This window comes from Heliangelus exortis, chromosome 1 (assembly GCF_036169615.1).
Source record: "Heliangelus exortis chromosome 1, bHelExo1.hap1, whole genome shotgun sequence".
NCBI classification, from domain to species: Eukaryota; Metazoa; Chordata; class Aves; order Apodiformes; family Trochilidae; genus Heliangelus; species Heliangelus exortis.
The window spans coordinates 143,466,965-143,488,328 of NC_092422.1; the positions used below are offsets into that span (position 1 = coordinate 143,466,965).

The 21,364-nt window shown below is 41.1% G+C and overlaps 1 protein-coding gene across 3 annotated transcripts in view; it reads right to left on the reverse strand.

The window, feature by feature from the left end:
- The window catches only part of LARGE1 (LARGE xylosyl- and glucuronyltransferase 1), a 281,380-nt gene that overhangs the window by 137,427 nt on the left and 122,589 nt on the right, over positions 1-21,364 (reverse strand). For all 3 annotated transcript variants that reach the window (XM_071729319.1, XM_071729311.1, XM_071729328.1), the window contains 2 exons: positions 8,529-8,830; positions 1,331-1,413 (listed from right to left, as the gene is read on the reverse strand). In XM_071729319.1, coding sequence (XP_071585420.1) covers positions 1,331-1,413; positions 8,529-8,830 — 385 coding nt within the window. The remainder of the gene's footprint in view (positions 1-1,330; positions 1,414-8,528; positions 8,831-21,364) is intronic.

Consider the following 21,364-nt stretch of genomic DNA (forward strand, 5'->3'; position numbering starts at 1 on the left):
TAAACAGTAATCAAAATACCCCACATTGTTGCAATATAAAGCCAGTTTACACTGAATAATTCAGAAGTCTAATTGGAAACAGATATAGTTTTAAAATTTAATAGGACTTTATCATTCAGGAAAAAAATGAGCAGAGTATGATACAGGTTTTTACTGTTGTTTTACTTTAGTTATGTTTATTTTAGAATTGCTTTTCATGCTCCTAGCCCTCATCTAACATGAACATGTTTCTTTTGGAAAGACTTGCAAAGTCTATATTTTGATAGTGAAAGCTGCACTCTGCCAACCTCTTAAACAATATTTACTACATCTTTTTCCACATTGCACATGGCAAGCATTTACATTCTTTTAGAAAGCTTCCCAAAAATGGATTTAAGTTAGAAGGGTATACTAAAGCCATTGTAAAGTAGTAATTACTAATACTGTTCCAGCAGAGGACTAAGGCAAGGTGAGGGACAGGAATGCCTGACTCCTGCTAGCTATAGGAAGATATTAGTACATGACATGAACAAAAGTCATCCTCACTGGTATAAAATACATTCAATATAAATATAGTGTATTGAAACTAACTCCTCAGGGAACTCTTTATGGATGTTTTACAGTCTTTTCAGTCAAACAGTCTGATTAGACTCTCATTTCCCTAGTTTGATCCATTTTCTGCAATGCTGTTGAAAAACACCTATGAGAGATACTACTAAACTGGACAAGGGATATACACATTTGCCCACACATGGCTTAATACCATTTCTCATTTTATGGAGATGTTGTTTATTAAGGGAATTAGCTATTTTGCCTTCATGTACATTTATGCCTCTCGATTTTGGGATCTCAATGTGCTAAAACCAAGTTGCAAAGCCTTCTGAGGGGCTTCAAGTAGGTCTTTCAAAGTCAGAATAAATAAAGTCAGAATAAGTAAACTGGAATAATATTGGCTGTAACAGGTTTACTTTGAAAATGAATGTCTAAATGGGAATATAGAATATCTAGGTAACCAGTGTGTATTTATGTGAATAGCTCTCAAATTACCATCTACATCTCTGCCATAATCTGATACCAGAAATAAGCTAAACTAATACAATGGTGTTATTACTATTATTATTATTAGCTTACAAAATCCAGGAGTATGCAGATGCTTCATAGTATAGAATGATACTGTCTTGCAATAGAGGTAGTAGATGGTTCTATTTGTGATGGTCATAAATTTCATGCTTCCTTCCAAAGAAATAGCAACAATGGAAAGGAATCTGACTCATTTTTAAAGTAAGACAGTGTATGTAAAAAGAGCTTCTTTAGCCATAACCAGATATAAAATACACAAGTATATCATTACCTGTGAAACAAGACAGACTTGACAAGTGTGACAACATCCCGACTGGCATTGTACCCTGCACAAACAATGGCAACGTGGATGGTCTGTGGGAGAAAAGGAACAAAAAGAACAAAAATTAAAGCCTGCTCCTGTGTTCTATAATTCATCAAGGACAGCACATACATGACAGTGCTATTATTTAGTGAGGTGACTGTTAAAGATTTGAGTGGGTGTTTTGCAGCTGTTTGCAGCCCACTAGAGACAGTTTGTTAAAAACACCTTAATTGAGTTATAATACCATCATAATTCCAAAGTCATTACTATCCTTAAATTGCATCAGGTGTTGAACAGGATTGCATTTATTAGCTGAGAGCACACATGTGGGTGTATGTACACACACACTCATTTAGCAGCACACAAGATTCTGAGTATGCAAACATGCAGACACTTTAACCTTCTGAACTGCGCTTAATTGTGTCTGATAATTATAAACAGATTTGTTCTTAGAAACTTTGTATTATTTCTGTCTTAAGGACAGGTACTGAGGAGAGGGTAAGAAAGTTCTGGTGGATGAGCATGAGACGGACAACTGGTTAGCCAGGGGCTGGGTGCATTCCAGTGATAAAATAGGACATGAAGTGGTGGTCATTTCCCTGTCTGTGACTACTGGTATGGACAGTACTGGGCAGTGGCAATGCTTAGTTAATCCCCACACATACATTCTCCCCACCCCAGCACCCTGGTAAATTCTCACACATTCTGTGCCTTCTTACTTCCCTTTTAGTATGCAGCAGATGTTTATTTGTCTCTTCAAGAGGAAAAGGAAAACTGAAAAGGTGCTCTAGTCATTATTATAAAGGTAGGAAGTAATAATTTGACAAAAGGCATTAAGTTAGTTTTCTCTGGATTTAAAATTAGCCATTGCTCTTCCCTGGGGACAAAAGAAAACTAATTTTAGCAAGTTTTGTCTCCAGCTTCTCTATTTTTCTATTTCTTAGTGGTCACAGAAATGAAGGAGAGTTCACCATGCTGGCAGCTCAAAGCTGCAATTGGGGACACAGCAGTGAAACTGCAGGGAAGCCTCATTTGGCTTCCCTTTGAAGTTTGGTTTGCTGGCTTCTCACACACACAGCTCTCGTTTTCTGCAGAATGCCCACTACGCAGAGAACAAATGAGGAATTCTGCCGCCTCACATAGTCATAGATTCTCAAAATCTGGCTTGTAACAGAAGCTGATTTACACAAGAGATGCCATGTGTTGGGCACATCTAAAGAGTCTGTAGCCCCAACCATTAACTAAGTAATTGCCAAGTGGCTGTGCCATTGTGCAACACCAACATGAACATTGCAGCTGCCTCCAGCCCCAGAGTGCCTCAGAAGGTGAGGTACATTGAAGAGCAAAGGTTTTTAAGTGGACATGAATTAATAAGGCAACTCTCTGTCCAAATAGGTGTGGGAAAGAAAAGACATTTTAGTACACTTTGCCAACTCCTCTGTGACATATTCAGCATTTTAGTATTTTTCTTAAGTGCATGGGAGCTGACCGTGCTCAGCACTTGGCAAAAAACAATGATGTTTCTCTCTTGTGATAACAATAGGGGGAACAGAGGCAGCTTATTAATGACTTCTATTGAAGAAGTGGTTTATACCATACTTATGGGCATGGATTCTGATGGGTGGACAGATTCCTGACACTGCATGCACTGTCTCCTCTCTGGCTGCCACCTGGTCTTTCTCCAGTCTTTTGGAAGACCTAAGATCCTTCCCTTCAATGTCAATTAAACTCAAATTGACTGAGAATAGTTTCATGCCTGCTTTAAACACTTCACCTGAAGACGCTGGACCAGAGACAAAAATTTTTTGTGGGTTTTGACAGAATAGCACTGTCATATCACTGTCAGTATCATTTTATACTCCCTCTACTTGCCAGTAAAGCTTTTCTCACAGCCTTTCTCTCCACCTTATAACTCCCCTCAAATCAGACTTTGTTCTGCCAAGAACTTGCCCACATCTGTTCTCCTTTTCCTAAAACAGTTTGTAGTAAAATTAAAAGCATGCTTTCCTAGCTGTCTTCTAGCAGGTGCTGTCATCTTGAATGCTGCTTCAGACAGGGCAGTGAGAAGACAGCACTTGCTGCTCTTCTGCATGTCCTTCTCCAGTTGGAGACACAGGCATCCATGTACCTTCTGCTCAGCCTCAATGTGGTGTTTGATACCAAGTATCACTTACACTGCAGCCTGTGAACAGCTCTAGGAAAGAGCAATAATCCTCAAAGAGACTCCCGAACTAGTCCTTTTTTTCCAAAGCTTTTGCCTGCAGCATACTGCAAGACTCCGTCTGTTCCTGAGTTTAACTTTCAACTGTTAAACAAAATCCACGGGAAAACTGATGAGTCAACATGAGGTCAACAACCTAAACTTTCTGCATATGTTTGCCTCCTGATGAAAAAAAGTTTTATTGCCAGTGTTCTCCATACTTGTTTGGCTATAGAGCAGCTGGCTGCAGCCAGATCCTGCTAAGACAGGGCAGTAATGCCTAGAAGAAGGAAGCACTTCAAAGAACTTCCATGTTCTGGAGTACAGTACTGTAAGCATCAGCTCCTATTTTAAGAAATTGGTCAGCAGCATCACAGCTCTCTCAAATTCCTTCTTTTCCATCTGCAGATGGCTAGAGGACTGTCCACCTAACCCATCTGGACTGGACAATGTGATGTGCAAAACCTGTGAACTTGATGGTACCATGGAGTGAAGCCACATGTGCTGAGACTCCTCCAGCTTCCCCCTGTGGCAGCCTCTGTGCTTGGTCCAACAGATCTCCCCAAACATCTCATTCCAAAGCTCTTCATGGTACCCTCACCTGCCTCCAATTGTAACCTGTGACAATTCTAGTTGACAGACACTATCCTGGATATTCATAAGTAACTATGGGACTAAGCTGTGTTCCTTGAAAGTGTCCATGCTCCCAGAATGCTCCTTTTAAGCTGAATGATGATAGATATGTTCATCACCAGTAGTTGTTGCAAGAAGTCCAGACAAAGACCACTCACTGAAGCTGATTTTAGACACTGGAACTCACTGCAGCAGCAGATTAAATGATGGTACATCTGGCTTTCCAGACTAAGTGAATTTTTTTCCCTGTTTATACGTACAGATATTAATAGGTAACAAAAATTCTGTAGAAGTCAATCTGGTTGAAGCTGGTTTTTCCTACAGGTTGGGGATAAGGGAGAAAAATACAACTATTTTTTATTTTAAATAATAGTTTAGGGAGCACTAGTAGTCCAAGATACTGAAAGACATCTTAAGGAAGCTAAGCTTCTTTCAGAAAGAGAGTTTAGATAATAACAAGGTGCATGCTATCACCATTTAGAAACTATTACTTTAGCCTCTAAATACCCGGAAGGACTGTTCCACAAAGCAGTATTATATATAAATCCATTTTGGCTGTTACTAATGGAGAGAAAGTATCCAAAAACAAAAGAAGAAATGGGCCTTAGATCTCATGATTACAAGGAGTATGAGATACTATCCAAGGCCTGGATAAACAGATGTTATTTTTTTCCTCCTCAGGCTACTTTTTGGAATGGGAAAATAATGAGCTTAACAAACTCTAATTAGTTCTTATAGCTAAAAATAATCTTTACTAAAGTGTTTCATACTTCAATAATTTTCCAGTAGTACTAGCCAGGTGCTTCATTGCAGTTACTTAATTCTTCAAATATAATTGTTGAATGTGGTTAAGAGATACTAAAGGCATGTTACAAAAATGTAACCATGTTACAAATATTTCCCCAAGGCAGGCAGCATCTGCTTGTCCTGTGTTTTACAGTGCTTAAATCGGTGGGGGCCTGTTCTCTGTGGATCTTAACCCTATTGCACAACACTGTTGAGAACATTAATGATAAAAATACGTTTGTTAAGATGTTTCATATGTTAAGTATTCTGGTAACCTACTAAATACTGTGCTGCTAATTAACCACTTTTTAATTGTTCTGGGTTGATGTGGTGCTGCTTTTTGTGGCTGGGAAGGGGTCCCTTCCCCCAAGAATGGTTCATGCAAGTAGCCTGAATAGCTCTCCCTGCCCCAAGATGCCTGGCCCTACCTTAGGCCACCAGTGAACAAAATCTTGTGCCTCTGTAATTAACACATTCCAGAAGGAATTAACACATGGTAGCTGAGAGACCAAGGCCAGTGAGGAAGGAGAGGAAGAAGGTGCCTGCAGAGATTTTTCTCTACATCCCATAGTGAGACAGCAGCCTGGCCCCTGCACCCATGGAGAGCCACAGCAGAGCAGCCCCTGAAGGACAGCAGTGGAGCAGCTTGTTGTGGACCTGCTGCCCATAAGGAATCCTGGCAGAGCAGCCGTGGACCTGCAGACTGGGGAGGGATGGGACAGATGTTGTGGACCTGCAGCTACGGAGGGGACTGTTCCCAAAGAAGTCCGTGGCTCTGTGGCCCACCCACGATGGAGCAGTTTGCTCCTGAGGAACTGTGCCTGGCAGGAGGGACTTGAGTTGGAGGGGTCTGTGAAGGACTTTCTCCCATGGAAGTGACCCCACAGTGGGGTCACAGAAGATGAAGGAGTGGAAGAGAACAACCTGTGACATCTCGACTGTAAATCCCACTCCCTGTCCCCTTGTGCTGCTGGGGGGCCCAAAGAACAAAGAAAGTACTTTGGGCTTGGAAAGAAGGGAGGTGGGGGGAAAGTATTTAAGCTCTGGTTGTTCTGTTTGCTCTGCTTTGATTTGATTAATGATTAACTGATTTTTCCCCAAGTTGAGTCTGTTGTGCCCACGAGCATAATTGGTGAGTGAAAACCTCATAGCCTTTGTCTTGATCCACAAGATTCTGGGTGGATTTCCCCCTCACCATCCTGTAATGGGGGAGGGGGAGTCAGCAGCAGTGTGGCCCCTTGTTATCAGCCAGGCTCAAACCATGACACTAATATATAACCTCTTTTAAAGATATTTATCAATGCACACTTAATTCACACTGAGTGCCCAGTTTAGGGAGCCACACACTGGAAAGATAGTGGGATAGCATTATAAGAAAGAGTCCCATAATTGAATTAGCTTCATCAGCATTATGCACTTCTTCTGAAGCCTGTTATTTGTGCCTACATCTGTGTATGGACTACTCTTATTTATATTTCCAAGGTCTGTGTTAAAATTGTCTCCTATTGGGAAGGCATGACAAGGGATCTGCTCTCTCTAGGGAGAAAGCTCTTGTATTGGAATTCTATTTGTTGCAATGTAATGCTGGTCCCTTTTATAATCTCAGTAGAGCTCTCCTGCAAAGCAACAGAGTAGCCAGCAGCATCTGGAACCCAACAAACCTACTTTTTTTTACGATATAGATCACAGTTATTATCATACAGATTATGCTTTATCAGATATTTAATGTTCACTCATTGTAACTGCATTTTCAAATGTTCTAATCATCACTAAAGACCATCCCAAATTAGATTATGAAATGTCATCTACAATAAATCTCAAAGAACTGCCTCAATAAAATATACAACCTATTTCTAGCTCCCTTTGTCTCCCCCCAGCCTTCTTCTCAGGACCATTGTCTCTTTCTGCCCAAGTTGTTGACTCCTGCTGTGATATATTCCAGCAACAGAGGCTAAAAAATATTCAGATCACACTGGAAGCAGAGGGTGAATGGAGTCAAGATACCACTCATAGAAACATGGAATGAAAATCTACAGTAACAGGATAAACGATGAGACCTCTAGAAAATCTGATAATAAGGAGGTTTAATTCTAACTTACATTGCTGCTACTGAATTACTGAGTGAATTCCTGAAGAAGAAAAATCTATTTTTTTTATAAAATAGTGAGCAGTGAGATAGGTGGCTTGCAAATAAAGTGAGGCTTCGTATTTTATATAACCATTGCCTCCAGCACAATGCTAAACCCCACTGAGCAAGTAAATCTATTGGCAAAACACATTATAAGCTGAAAAGCCCCTTAAACTATTTCTTCTTCAAGCTGCTATTTTTGTGTCCCAAATTGGTTGGCACATTGAAAAACCAAGAGCTGAGATTCAGCTCATCACTCCTTGGTATGATAATAAGGGAGAAGTGAGGTTTGCTTATTGATGGTCTAAACTTTCCCTTATTAAAAATGCCAAAATGCCTTCAAGGAGGAAACTCAGACCCTCACTGTTGGGAGGAGGGAAAATGAAAAACATACACCTCCTTTTCCTGGTCCTTAATATAATGTTCATTCCTTTTTCCACAGTGATGGACAAAGATGTCCAAATAGAAAGCAATAATTAATTTTTAAGTGACATTTTATATTTGCCCATGAAATAGACTTTATTTGAAGATGTAATTAGGACTTCTTTTTCACTCTGATTTATTTTCTTTCAATCTTCCCAATGGTAGAAAGCAAGATACAAGGTGATACTGTATTACCCTCCTTGTAGAAATAAATGGAGGAATTGTTTTTGATATCTTCAGCAGCTGGGATTGGTACAAGGCCTTCAGGGTGGACTTTTTCTTTTGGATCTGTCCATATTTGGAACTGTCATTATTCAGGATGACAACTTAACAGCAGGACGAGATCTACAGAACTACTGGCATAAAGTGGGGAAAACCAAGCCAAACCAATCCCCTAAAACAGGCCTCCTGTTCCCTGAAGGTAAGCATAACTCTTCTGCATGTCTCGTGCAAAGCAGGTAGTTCCACAGCAGCATCCAGATACACACCTGAAAGTGACTCAAAAGCACAGGCTGGCTCCATAAGACATAATTTAATTAATGGTAAACCCTGAACTGTTCTAGTACAGGCTGCACAAACAAAGGAATAAAGCTTTTCAAAGCACCATGGCACTTCCATTTAATTTAGAAACACACAGGGGCAGTTTGCCACAGGTCTCTATCAGCACAGCTGTATTGAAGTCGGCTTGGGAGAAGGCTTTGATTTTTATACCAGGTTTGGGGAGACAAGAATGAAAAAGCCAAAAAACTCCAATCAGATAATAAGTCAAAAAGATATTCAGATGATTAGAAGTTTTAAAGGCTTAAAAAAAAAAAAAAAAAAAAAAAAAAAAAAGGAATAATCAAAGGTTATCTAAGAATTCATGCCTAGCGGTCCTTTAAGAGGCTGATTTCTGAGCAGAAAGTTTCAGGGGGAAGAAAACAGTGTTCTGCAATGTCACTGAAGGATCAGATGCACCAAGGTTTGTTTCCAGACGGTTTCCTTTGTTTATTTACCTCACATTTTTCCACTGCCGGTTGCTGCCCGCACTCGGAGCTATTCCCCGCCACAATGCCAGCCCGCAGGCTCTCGCTGTCGCCTGTCCCCTCTTCCATGGAGTAGGTTTTGGAGTGGTTGCCACGGTGGTGCGAGGGGCTGCGACTCTGCGCCAGGCTGAGCTGCCTGCGGAGCACCCGGTTCTCCTCCTCCACCTCCCGCATGCGGACTTCCAGGCTCTCCCGCTCCCGCTGGCTCGGAGCCGTGTACCGGGGGCTGTGGGGCTGGGATTCCAGCGGAGACAGCGACACCGGCTTCCCATCTGCAAGAAAAGGAGACAAAACGCTCCCGTCAAGAGATAGTTGGGAGTGGAGTTTTCCTTTGATGTCGGCATCGTGAGGCAGGGATGTGTTTCAAAGATGAATTTTTGTCAGCATCGGCGCTTCAAGGCGATGCTGACGTGCGTGGTGAAACGGGATGGATGCTGAAGTTCTGTGAGCGACGGGTCCTGCAAATTTTAAAACCCCACTAAAAGATAAGCTTGTGTTTCTTTTGTTCTGGTTAGGGCTGCCTGCCAGTCTCAAGTCTGGGAAGGCAGTCAAGAACAGAAGGATTTAATTCAAAGTAATTAATATATAGTTAAATATATTTTAGAAACATATTCAAGACAAAATAATTTTCTTATCCCCCATTTCCTCCACAGTCAAGCTACAGCGTTTTGGTTAGCATTTTGTGCCAAACAGTAGCCCCAGCTGATTCACACGTGAGGAGCAGATGGTTTTTATTCAGCAACACAGCATTAGATGATTGCTGAGAAATAAGAGGTTTAGAAGGACAGAAACATTCAATACACATGTGGGTCAAATTCTGGAAAGTACTTTGGCTGACAAAGACAACAAGGGAATTTTGAAAAAAAACCCCAAATGCTTCAATTTAACATCACTAGCTGAGAAGCTATATTCTGGTAATACAAAACACATTATATTTATATTTTCAGAAAGTGTCTTCTTTGTTCAAAACAGCATTAAAAATGAGCTAAAGTATACAAAAGAAAAATTAAACTGACACCAAGGTCCATAACCAAAGACAACTGCAACACATTCCACCATCACTTCCTGGTATATTGTGGCTACCAAATTTTACAGGATCGAATAGATATGTAGTTGATGTCTTTTCAAAGATGCCATATTTTCATATATTTTTTTAATAAAACCTCAAATGAAACTGCTATTAAAAAATGTTCAATTGAAATCCATTTGAAATAAAGCAAAGAAAGTGAGTTACCCAGTGTCATAATTAGCAAGACAGTGAAGATACCTTAGCATCTTATTATAAGGTATTTCTCTGAAAATTTCTACCTGCAGGTATTAAAAAAATGTTTGCTATTTAATAATTTCTCCAATACAAAGAGTCCCCTTGGCTTTATCAAATAAACACCAGCTTGAGTGGCTTAGAAAATGAAAATCATACAATTATTGTTTACCAGTTGTCATTAATGAGAACATTTCTCACCCTCTGACTTGAAACTATCTCCCTGATATAAAGACTTGCTCATTGCTTATTCTTTTCCATTTTCTAACATTTACATGTATGGTGAGCAGTTCTATAAACTGAGTTCATGGAAAAAAACAGCTATAGAAATGAAAACCTTATTTCTAAATTTCCCTGGTCAGTTATAAGGGTGTATGAACTTCCTGTGATCTATAAAAATAGCTATCCTGGGTTTAATACATTTGGACAGGATAGCTTGCATTTGTTTGTAGAATTTCTCCAACAAAAAATTTCTTATTTATTATTTTTATCATTAGCAAAGCTTACAGACAAATTTGAGCTTGAAAAATGTCTCCAGACAGATTCTGAAGTTTGGCCACTGGTATTTTGGAATTTGCTCAAGCAAGCAGTTAGTAAAATTTAAGTGACAGATCTGAAAAGCCTGCAAATCATGGGTGCAACAATAGAGAAAAGTCATCACTAAGGACAGAGTCATGCTACAATTAGAAGTGCAATAAAACACTGAATTATCTTTCTCCATACAGCTTGGAAGGCACAGATCTGAAATGGTGTTATTTCTCAGTTGCTGACACCCAGACTAAAACTCATTTGGATGTGATGATATTGCACTCCTCTTCCTGGACAGCAAACATGCATTGTGTGGACTCCCTCAGGAAAAAAGCTTTCTCAGCACCCCTCCTCACCCACACAAAACCCAACCTGTGTTATCAGACTTACAATTACAATGCACATCTAGCCAAAGACTTCGCTGGCAGTCATAAATCCCTACTTGGCAAATGGCCAGTATAACACAGATGTTACTTACCTCTTCCTATTCTTGTCCCTGTGTTCTGTTACCTTCTCATGTTACTGCCATAAAAGGTACTGAGAAATTCATAAAGGTAGTGAAATAGTAGTTTAAAGGAATATAATGGAAATTTACTAGTTAACCACCATAGGTAGAAGAAAAGTATATGTGCATGGCAGTCGTAGTGGTGTGTAGTTCTACAGAGGATACATGCATGACAATCACACATGGAATAATGGAATAATAGTGGAGCAAGAGCAGAGGAGGGCAATGAAGATGGTGAAGGGCTTGGAGAATAAATCTTATGAAGAACGATTGAAGGAGCTGTGACTGTTAAGTCTGAGGAAGAGGAGGTTGAGGAGAGACCTCCCTATGACTACCTGAAAGGACATTGTAGAAGGTGCTGGTCTCTTCTCTTCTCACAGATAATTAGTGATAGAACAGGAGGGAATGGATCCAAGCTGCAAGAGCATAGGTTTAGACTGGATATTAGGAAAAGAAAATTTGCAGAAAGAGTGGTCAGACACTGGAATAGGCTGCCCAGGGAGGTGGTTGAGTCACCATCCCTGGGTGTATTTAAGGGTCACTTACATGTGGTGTTGGGGGATATGGTTTAGGCGAGAACTTTGTAGAGTAGGGATAATGGTTGGATTCTATGATCCCAAGGGATGATTTCCAACCTGAAAGACTCTAAGAATATAGCTGTTATGGGAAATTTATCTCTGAGAACAAACTGTGGGATGTCTCGACGTTGCTAAAGTAGGCAAAAACACCAAAAGTGGGTAAAAATAGTTCTGTAGTTTCAGACTGTCAGATAAGGAACAAGAATGATGCAGGTCATTCAAGGGGCATGGTGATGAAGAAGAAGATGAGGAAGAAAACAACAAGCAGAGGAACTAAAGACCATTGTGAGGCTGTAATATGCATGAGGGAATGGGTGGCAATGTATGTTAACGAGTTCTTGGAAAAGTTATGAATATGCTAATCATTTCTTAGAAATTGTATGAATATGCATATCATATCTGCATAAAAGCCATGTAACTGGTTACTACTGGTGCGTACATTAGGAAGAGCAATCCCCTGTGTGTCCAGCACTGCAATCAAGAATACCTGCTTAATAGTCTCCCAGACTGCTGAGTTTTGACTTGACCTGAGAAAGGATCTGAAATAAAATGCCACCTCGCTGCCTCAGATTGAAACTAATGAGATGTTTATGAGATGTTTATGCAGCTGGAGCTTTAAATGCCAGTACAACTCCACTGCTCTCTTCTCATTACATGCTTCTGCTGGCATGTAAAAGGAAATCACATCAGGAATCATATGACCACATAGCTTTTTGATCTGAAACCTGAAAACTACTTGAAAGCATTGTTTTCTTCTAAAATTTATCTATGTTTTTGTTATGAAGTGCCAAGTCCAAGATATTTTCTGGGATGTTCTCCTGAGGATTCATACAGCTGGACAAGTAATGTTTTGTTACTAGCATTGCTGATTATTCTCAGGCATATTTTGATGTATGTGGTATATTTCTAACACACCAACTGCTGCAAATGATAATGTGACAATTCCAGGACCGATCTGAAATAGAAGTATAAAACATAAGGTGAACGGAGCTTGATCTTAAGACTCAGAAATCAATTTTTGTCATAAATGTTGAGATGGTCTAGCTCATAATTTTTTTCACATCTGCAGTTGGCAAGGATGGTGGCAAGGTACTATTTGATTTTATCCTATTACCACACTGGAAATGTGATATTTTGACCTCAGTAAATATATAGACGTAGCAATATATCTCTTGAGAGCTACTACCTAGCAGGTAAACACCAACACATGCTACCCTTGATCTGCTTCAGATCAGTTTTCAAGGGAAGGCAGGGACTGTGTGTTTCACCTCATCTTTGAAGCATGAGAAAATGGAATAATATTAGGAACCACTAATATTTGATTGACTGCGTGTGCTGCTTGGTACAAGAGTTAAAGTGATTGCACTGCACTTGAGTATTATAGTTTTAAGTAAGTGGCAGACTGCTATGAGCTGATGTCTAGGCACTTTTTATCTAATCTAAATCAAAGTAAAATAATATAACACATAGCCAGGTCTGTGTGACTCTGGGACCAAAGATCTCCTAGGGAACACTGCAAGGAACATTGCTGTGCTCTGAAGAAAGTAGTACACTTTTGAATGGTGCAATAAATAATAATAAAGCTATTATTTTATATTATTCATTTGGGGTTACTGCTCTATTTTTGGCCCTTTGCAGTCTCAGATATAATTTTATTTCTTTTCTGACTATGTCAGGGCTTTTACTTCAGACTTCCTGTGCTAATATAACTATACTGAAGGGATAAAAATGACCTATAAAATTCCACTGTCTACAAAACAAAACCCAAGCACACACCTGAATAATTATTCCATGGTTGACAACAGTCAATGGCCTATAATCACAGCATGTCCAACAAATCAGAAAACTTGATAATATGCAAGTCATTAATTTACGGATTATTGAATGTTTCTGCATCTCTGTAGTCACCTGTATTTAGGGCAAGAGATTTAATTAAAACTTACATAAGCAGAGCATCTTAAGACATTTGAAGAAATAAAGCCTATAGAAAGCAATCTAGAACAGCTTGTTGGAAAGCAGAGGGACAGAAGCAGTGGAATTTTCTTACATAGAAAGCCTAAAAGGATGAGCATTAACACCAAGTTCCTAGTTTTGTAGCCATCAGATTGGGAGAAGTGATAGTCCTGAAAAGGACCCATGGAAGCTTGATGGGGAAAGAGTGTCCTGGGTTGATGTGCTGGTTTTTGGTAGCAGGGAAGGGGGCCCAAGGGTGGCTTCTGTGAGAAGCTGCTGAGAGCTCCCACAGTTCCAGAAACTCCAGCCACACCTGTGGCTAATGTTGAGGTGATGGATGTTCCTCTGAGATTAACATAATCAAGAGGGGAAAGGAGCAGCTACAAGACCTCGGGCCAAAGGAGAGGAGGAGAGCAATACCAGAGGTGAGAGAGCAGTGATGGAGCAGAGATATCAAAGTCGGGAAGGAAGGAGAGGGAGAAGGTGCCTGAGCAGAGGTTCTCCTACATCCTGTGCTGAGATGGCAGCCCATGGAGAAGAATGATCATAGAATCATAGGATCATGGGTTGGAAGGGACCTCAGAGATCATCAAGTCCAACCCTTGATCCACTACCGCTGCAGTTACCAGACCATGGCACTGAGTGCCACATCCACTCTCTTTTTAAATATCTCCAGGGACGGAGAATCCACTACTTCCTGGGGCAGTCCATTCCAATGCTTGATCACCCTCTCTGTAAAGAAATTTTTTCTAATGTCCAACCTAAACCTCCCCCAGCACAACTTGAGACTGTGCCCTCTTGTCTTGCTGAGAGTTGCCTGGGAAAAGAGACCAACCCCCCCCTGGCTACACCCTCCTTTCAGGGAGTTGTAGAGAGTGATGAGGTCTCCTCTGAGCCTCCTCTTCTCCAGGCTGAACAGCCCCAGCTCCCTCAGCCTCACCTCATAGGACTTGTGCTGGAGTCCCTTCACCAGCCTAGTTACCCTCCTTTGGACCTGCTCCAGGACCTCGATATCCTTCCTGAACTGAGGGGCCCAGAACTGGACACAGGACTCGAGGTGTGGCCTCACCAGTGCTGAGTACACGGGCAGAATCACTTCCTTGGACCTGCAGGCCACGCTGTTCCTGATACAGGCCAGGATGCCATTGGCCTTCTTGGCCACCTGGGCACGCTGCTGGCTCATGTTCAGCTTCCTGTCAATCCAGACTCCCAGGTCCCTTTCTGCCTGGCTGCTCTCAGCCACTCTGTCCCCAGCCTGGAGCTCCCCATGGGGTTGTTGTGGCCAAAGTGCAGGACCCGGCACTTGGCCTTGATGGAGCAGCCCAAGAAGGATCATGGTGGAGCAGGTGTGAGAACCTGCAGCTGTAGAGGACCCTGTATCAGGGGAGGTGACTGCACCCAAAGTGCCCTGTGACTCGAGATGTTGCTCCTGAGAGAACTGTGCCTCGTTGGAGGGACTCACGTTGGAGGGGTTCATGAAGGACTCTTTCCTGTGGGAGGGACCCCACGTTGGAGTAGAGGAAACCTTCTCCCTGAGGAGGAAGGAGTGGCAGAAAACAAAATGTGATGAACCCACTCCCTGCTCCCCTGTGCTGCTGAGAGGTGGTAGAGATATCAGCAACAAAGTCATTTGGGCTTGGGGAAGAAGGGAGGTGTGGGGTAAGGTATTTAAAATCTAGTTTTTGCTTTCTCTTTGCCCTGTTTTGATTTGAATAACGATGAATTAAATTGATTTTTTTCCCACAGCTGAGTCTGTTTTGACCGTGACTGTAACTGGTGAGTGAAACCCTCCTAATCCTTGTCTCAACTCACAAGGTTTTTTACATGGATTTCCACCTCGCCCTCTTGAAATGGGCGAGGGGGAGTGAGCAGCCCTGTGGTCCTTTGTTACAGGCTGGGCCTAAACCACAATAAAGAGTCACAGAGAAAATAAACTTTAGCCAAAGGTTAAATGCAGAGCTGGGTATGGGAGAAAGAAGCTGAACATAGAAAAGCAAAATTCACCCTGATTCAGAGGTAGAAGCAGGGATCCTGAGTTTCTCAGATGACCCTGATCTGAATTCAAATGCTTAAAATTTCTTTAGAAGCAGAGGCAGGCAAACTTGTGTAGCACATTGAGTGATTTTGGTTTTTTCTTAACTGTTTACATTTCTTCTTCTATCTTAAGTGAAAATTACTTGTTATGTGGCATCTTTGCCAGGTCCATAGGTTTGTATGTGTTTAGCTATTATTCATCCCCTTCCTAATAGTGTGTAATGCCTTTATAAGAAATTAACTGATGACAGCGTACTCTAGGCTGACTTTGAGATAAGAGCAAGTTATGCTACTCGTAGATAGTGTCTCATCCTGTCTGACAACAGCTACAAGAAAACACCACTCCTCCATTTCACATTTGTTCACAGTTGAAAATTCATATTATCAGCACACTTTCTGAGCACCAGCCGTATAACAATTTGAACCAAAAGCCAACATTCTGCAAAAAGAACTGGGATAGCAGGAAACCAGCCTCATGGATTTCCCCCTGTTAAAGCCATGAGCAGAATCTTTTGAAGTTCATGCTGTAATTATTTTTTCCCCGTGAAGACCATTATAGAGAACTTCATTGAACTGTAAGGAAAAACTAAAATAAGAAGACTGCAGTCAGGACTACGGAGACATAAAAGCTCTGTGTAAGCAGATAAACTATCTCTTTTCTTTTGGAGCTCTAGCTCAGCTTTAATAATGTAACACCTAGTACTCTGTGCACTCCTGCTCAGCTGGAAGCTTTGGTAGGTACTGGTTATATCAGCAGTTATGAATGAAGTTGTTTTTGTTAACAGTTTGCTGCTTTAAGACATATGACTCTACAAGTAGGTGCTAAGGGATCCCAAGGTGCCTATTCTCACACTCAACAAGGCATTTATTTTCTCCTACACTTTTTTGTAAACCATTGCAGTGTGATCTCTGCTGGAATCAGAAAGCCTTGCCCAAATAACCATCTCAGTAGTGGAGTATAGTCTAAGCAATTTATTCCAAATGTGTGAACCGAGGACTCCTTTAGTCCAATGTGACAGGAGTCAGTTATGAGTTATGATTCCAAGTTTCACTGGTAGAAAGTTACACCATTGAAAGATAACACAGGAAGAATGCTGAAGGGAGGATTTAGCTTTTCAGGATTTGGCACCGACAACATAAGTTCTAAATTCATGAGTTAAAAGAGACTATTGCCACATGAGATGCCCATCAACCATCAGCCTTGGACTTAGGCAATAGTAATTGCCCTTAGGCCCTTCAGTTTCTGCTTTAAGTGCTCAATCTATGTTCACTTCCACTGTTAATGGTACTTAAGCACACGCTAACATGGATTATTGAACCCAAACCTTAGCCATTCAATTCCACTGCAGACCAGCCTTACTCAAGACGTTACATTATTGCTCATATACAGAGATGCCCTCGCACTCTACTTTCCTTAAACAAAACAACCCTTTACAATCGGTTGATCTGGAAATGAAAATTATCATAGACAAGAACCCAACACCCACAGAACATCAAGTTTGCAAAGTGTATGGCAAGGCTTTAGTAGCAGGGAGGCCTACAGGAACATCTTCTGTTAGAAGATGCTATAAGCTGCCCTCATATCCAACAGAGCCAGCTCCAAGACAGACCCACTGCTTGTCAAAGTCAATCCCATCAGCAACAGTGGTAGTGCTTCTGGGATAATATATTTAGGAAGGGCAAAAACTGCTGCACAACACCAGCAGAGAGAGAGGAGTGAGAGAAACAATTCTAGAGATACCAGGGTCAGTGAAGAAGATGGCTGAGGAGTTGGTCTGGGCACCAGAGCAAAGATTCCACTGTATACTGTGGTAAAGACCACGGTGAGGCAGGCTGTCCCCCTCCAGCCCATGCAGGTCCATGGTGGAGCAGAAATCCACCCAAAGCCTGTGAAGGATTCCACACCAGAGCAGGTGTGAGACTGAAGGAAGCTGTGACCCCATGGAAATCCCAAGCTGGGGCATGTCTTCTGGCAGGACTCGTGAGCCCACAGGGGATCCATGCTGGAGCGGCCTGTTCCTGGACTGCCTCCATTAAGAGGGACCCACACTGGAGCATTTCATGAAGAACTGTAGTTCATGAGAAGGACTGACATTGGAAAAGTGCATGGAAGACTGTCTCTGATGTGAGGGAACCACACTGAAACTGGGGAAGAGTGTGAGGAGGAAGGAACAGCAGAGACATCATGTGATGTTCTGACTGTAACCCCAGTTCCCTACTCCCCAGTGCTGCTGAGGGGAGGAGGCAGAGAATTCAGGAGTGAAGCTGAGCCAGGGAAGAAGGAAGAGGTGGCAGGGAAGGTGTTTTAGGATTTGGTTTTATTTTTCATTAGCCAACTCAAATGAGAGTTGCAATAAATTAAATCCATTTCCCCAAGCTGAGTCTGTTTTCCCATGATGGTAACTGCATAGTGATCTCCCTTATCTCAACCCATGAGCCTTTTGTTTTATTTTCTCTGCCCTGTCCAGCTGAGGAGAGGAGTGAGAAAGCAGCTTGGTGGACACCTGGTATGCAACCAGGGTACCAACCCACCACAAAATTCAAACACTCAGAAGTTTGGAATTGTGAGAATGACAGTCTCCTGTCCAATCTTTGCTGTCATTCCCCTGTGTATGATGACAGATTGATTAATTGCATGATCACCACTTTATTTCCAAAGAGCCTTGGCATCCCTGTGTGCACAGGATGGATGGTGCTCACAGCTGTTCAGTAGCTTGTTTCAGCTCATTATTCAGCTTGTGACCACTCATAACCTGCTCTGAAAAAAAGACTTATTTATTCCCTCATTAGCCTATGATGCTCATCACCATAATACCTGAATGTGGCATAGGGATCAGTCACTCATTTTTCAAAGCTATTTGAGGGAAAGGTGATACTATCAGTGCCTATTTACAGGCAGGGCAGAGAAGTTTGGAGACAGTAATGCCAGAAGGAAATACCAGGTTTGGATAGACAATTGAGAGTTTTTCAATAAGTAACCCCTTTATTGCACTTCATTTGTTCAGAGGACAAACTTCATCACTTGTATATGAAAAGTATATGCTTAATATTTCTGTAATGCAAGAGTCTGCAAGCAGGAAACCCAGAAAATGGGGAAGAAAAAAAAAAAAGAAAAAATGGTACAATTAGCAGCAGCCACTTATAATAGCTTTTTTTTATTAACATTAACTCAGTGGTAGAGAAACAATTTTCCAGGACAGATTCAATTTCATTAACTATAAAGCTGTCCTCTGTCTATCTACACTCCCCTGCTTTGTTCTTCACACACCTTCCAGTCTTTTTAATCAATTACATGGAGTTCAGTGTCCAAGAACCACTCACCACATTGCTGCATTTGGTCTGCAAACAAAATGAGGAAGGGGTTGTGTCTGAGAAAAAGTTAGCAACTGCACACTAGCCACAGTTAGCAATGATGGCATCATTTTACATAACTGCAGGGAGCTGTTTGTGTTTTGGCTGAAAATAGTTTCAGTACTTCTAACAGGGATAATAGGAGTGGTAAATAATAAAAGATTCCAGGTAAAAAAAAATAATAATATCTTAATATATCATATATCTTTCCTGAAAATGCATGTGGTTCTTTTTAAAAGGTTGAGGTTTTTTCAAAAGAAATATTAGCTTATTAGTTAATGTTATTTTAGCTTCTCAGCAAATTTAAAACAAAAGCCTGTAAGTCTTAAAATGATTTGTTCATTGCATTTTCTAGATTATGATTACTTTTTTTTTAATATTGTCATCTTCTCATTCTTTCTTTCCCTGCTTTGCATTGCCTTGGCAAAATATATGCCTCTCCAGGAAAAGAACTAAAAATAACATTTCCTGCCTTTCCATTGGGACTGTAGATGTAAGAAAATAAAGTCTTATCAGAGTGTGCACTGAGTGAAAACAAGATACTATCAGGGACTTGGCTTGACAAAGATAACATGTTACCAAGGGGAGAACTTGGCAAAGATAACACGTTATCAATATCAGGAGTAATGCTGAGGGAAAATAATGTTTTAATACCTATTAGATTCTCAATAAGCCATCTGTGCTCTTGATGAATTGTTATTTTCTCCAAGTCCCATTCCTGTAAAGAGGATGATTTTTTTTGGCAAAACACTTTTGTAGCAGTTGGGGAATCAGGGGAGAAAGAGGAGAAATGGCAGCTCTTTTTGCACTAAACTGGAAGGTTATTCCCTTTCCAAAAGCTTTGCATACAGGTAAAGATTGTCAATGTGACAGCTCAGAGACTCATTCAGACACCAAACAAGTATTGCAAGAAAAATTCCTACAACAGTGCTCTGCAAATATACTGCAGAAAATCTGCTTACAGGAGAAGAGGTTCTGTCCTATCCAAGTTCAGAGGTGCTGCCTATAGTGTTTTTGGCAGAAGCACTTCTCTACAGAGAATATGCTCAGCCATCACTTAGCAATGACTTTTTGTCATCAGCAAGCACACTGCAATTAGTTCACATGGGGGTGCAAATAAATGAACCCTTTTAGATCATTTGCAGACATTATCATCATTCAGTCAGAGGTCACCATTCCCACAGCTTAGCTGACTCAAAGGGTCACACAACACTTCTTTCCTCCTGCAGTGCAAAGCATCCAGCTCAGTTTAAGCCCTCAGAGGAGCAACCCCACTATGAGGGAAGAGACAAACCACTGCCCAGTAGCTGTCTGGACTCCAAAGCTGAAACCTGCTGCAAGACACTTATAAATCTTCAGAGTTACAATCTGTGTGAATTTAAACAAATTGTGACACCTGGAAATTGAAAAATCCAATTCATAGTAGGATGGATTCCTAGCTACCTTAAATGGCAGAATGTGGGTGAATGCCACTGGTTATTCATAGGAATGGGCAAGCAGGGAATAATTAGAAGGGAAGCTGTGGAGGGACTGTAGGGGTGTGATGTGAATAATAAAGCACATTTAGGAAAAGGCATATGAATGATATCTGCAGGGTAAGTATTTGTAGCCAGCTGAATTTCCCTGGTGTACAGTAGGAGTGGGAGGGAAGACAACAGGATCTGTTAATTTGAAGATTTCCTACAGAGAAGCTGTGTCTCTTTTTTCTTTAACCACTTGGAGATCTTATGCCCAGAGATTTCTCTATGTTCAGGTGTAAGCTTGGTATTAACTTCTGAAGCCCTGATATAGCAGAATATCTAATCAACAGCAGGCAGCCATTACAGCTCTCCAAGGTAAAGCATGTGCCCAAATGCATCCCTGCAGCTGTATATTATACAGTGGCTATCATTCATGGCAGTGGGATGTAAAAGCCTGAAACTCTTCTATGTTGGCTCCTAATCAGTAAAACAGTGTGGAAGAGATAAAAAAGAAAAAAATCTAAAATATAGGATTTTGCAGGATTGTTAGAGTATGGAAAGTAGAAGGAAAAATCATCTATACTCTTAGAAAAGATTATAAAAATACCTATAGGTTTTCACAATTGCCACAGGAACCACAAGCATGAGACAAGTGTGCTCAATCAAAGCCTAGTAGTAGTTAATTCAGATTCTGTTGCTGATGATTAGCCTCAGCTGCTCATCAATAGAGATTCCAGCTGATAATTATTAAGTTAAACTTCTGAGCAGCATTTGCATATGCAAAGCACACTTTCCCTGCTGAAGCAACAATCGATGTTATAATGCATTTCCTGATTGTACAGCACTTGGATTTGGGGAACCTGGGCAAGAGATTCTGCTTTGCATATCATTCCTTACCCTCATCAGGCCAATCATTCAGAAGAAATGCACTTACACACACTGACATCTACAAGCTAGAGCAAAAAGTACTAACGCTGCATAACAGTAAAAATGCAACCATTCATTTCAGCCAGAGTATCTCTAGTAAGAATACTATAGCAGCGGTTTGCATATTTCTCAAAATATGTACCTAAGCTTCTTTACAATCAGGAAAATCTCTAACAACTGCTTTGGGACAAGACAGCCTGGTTACCTCA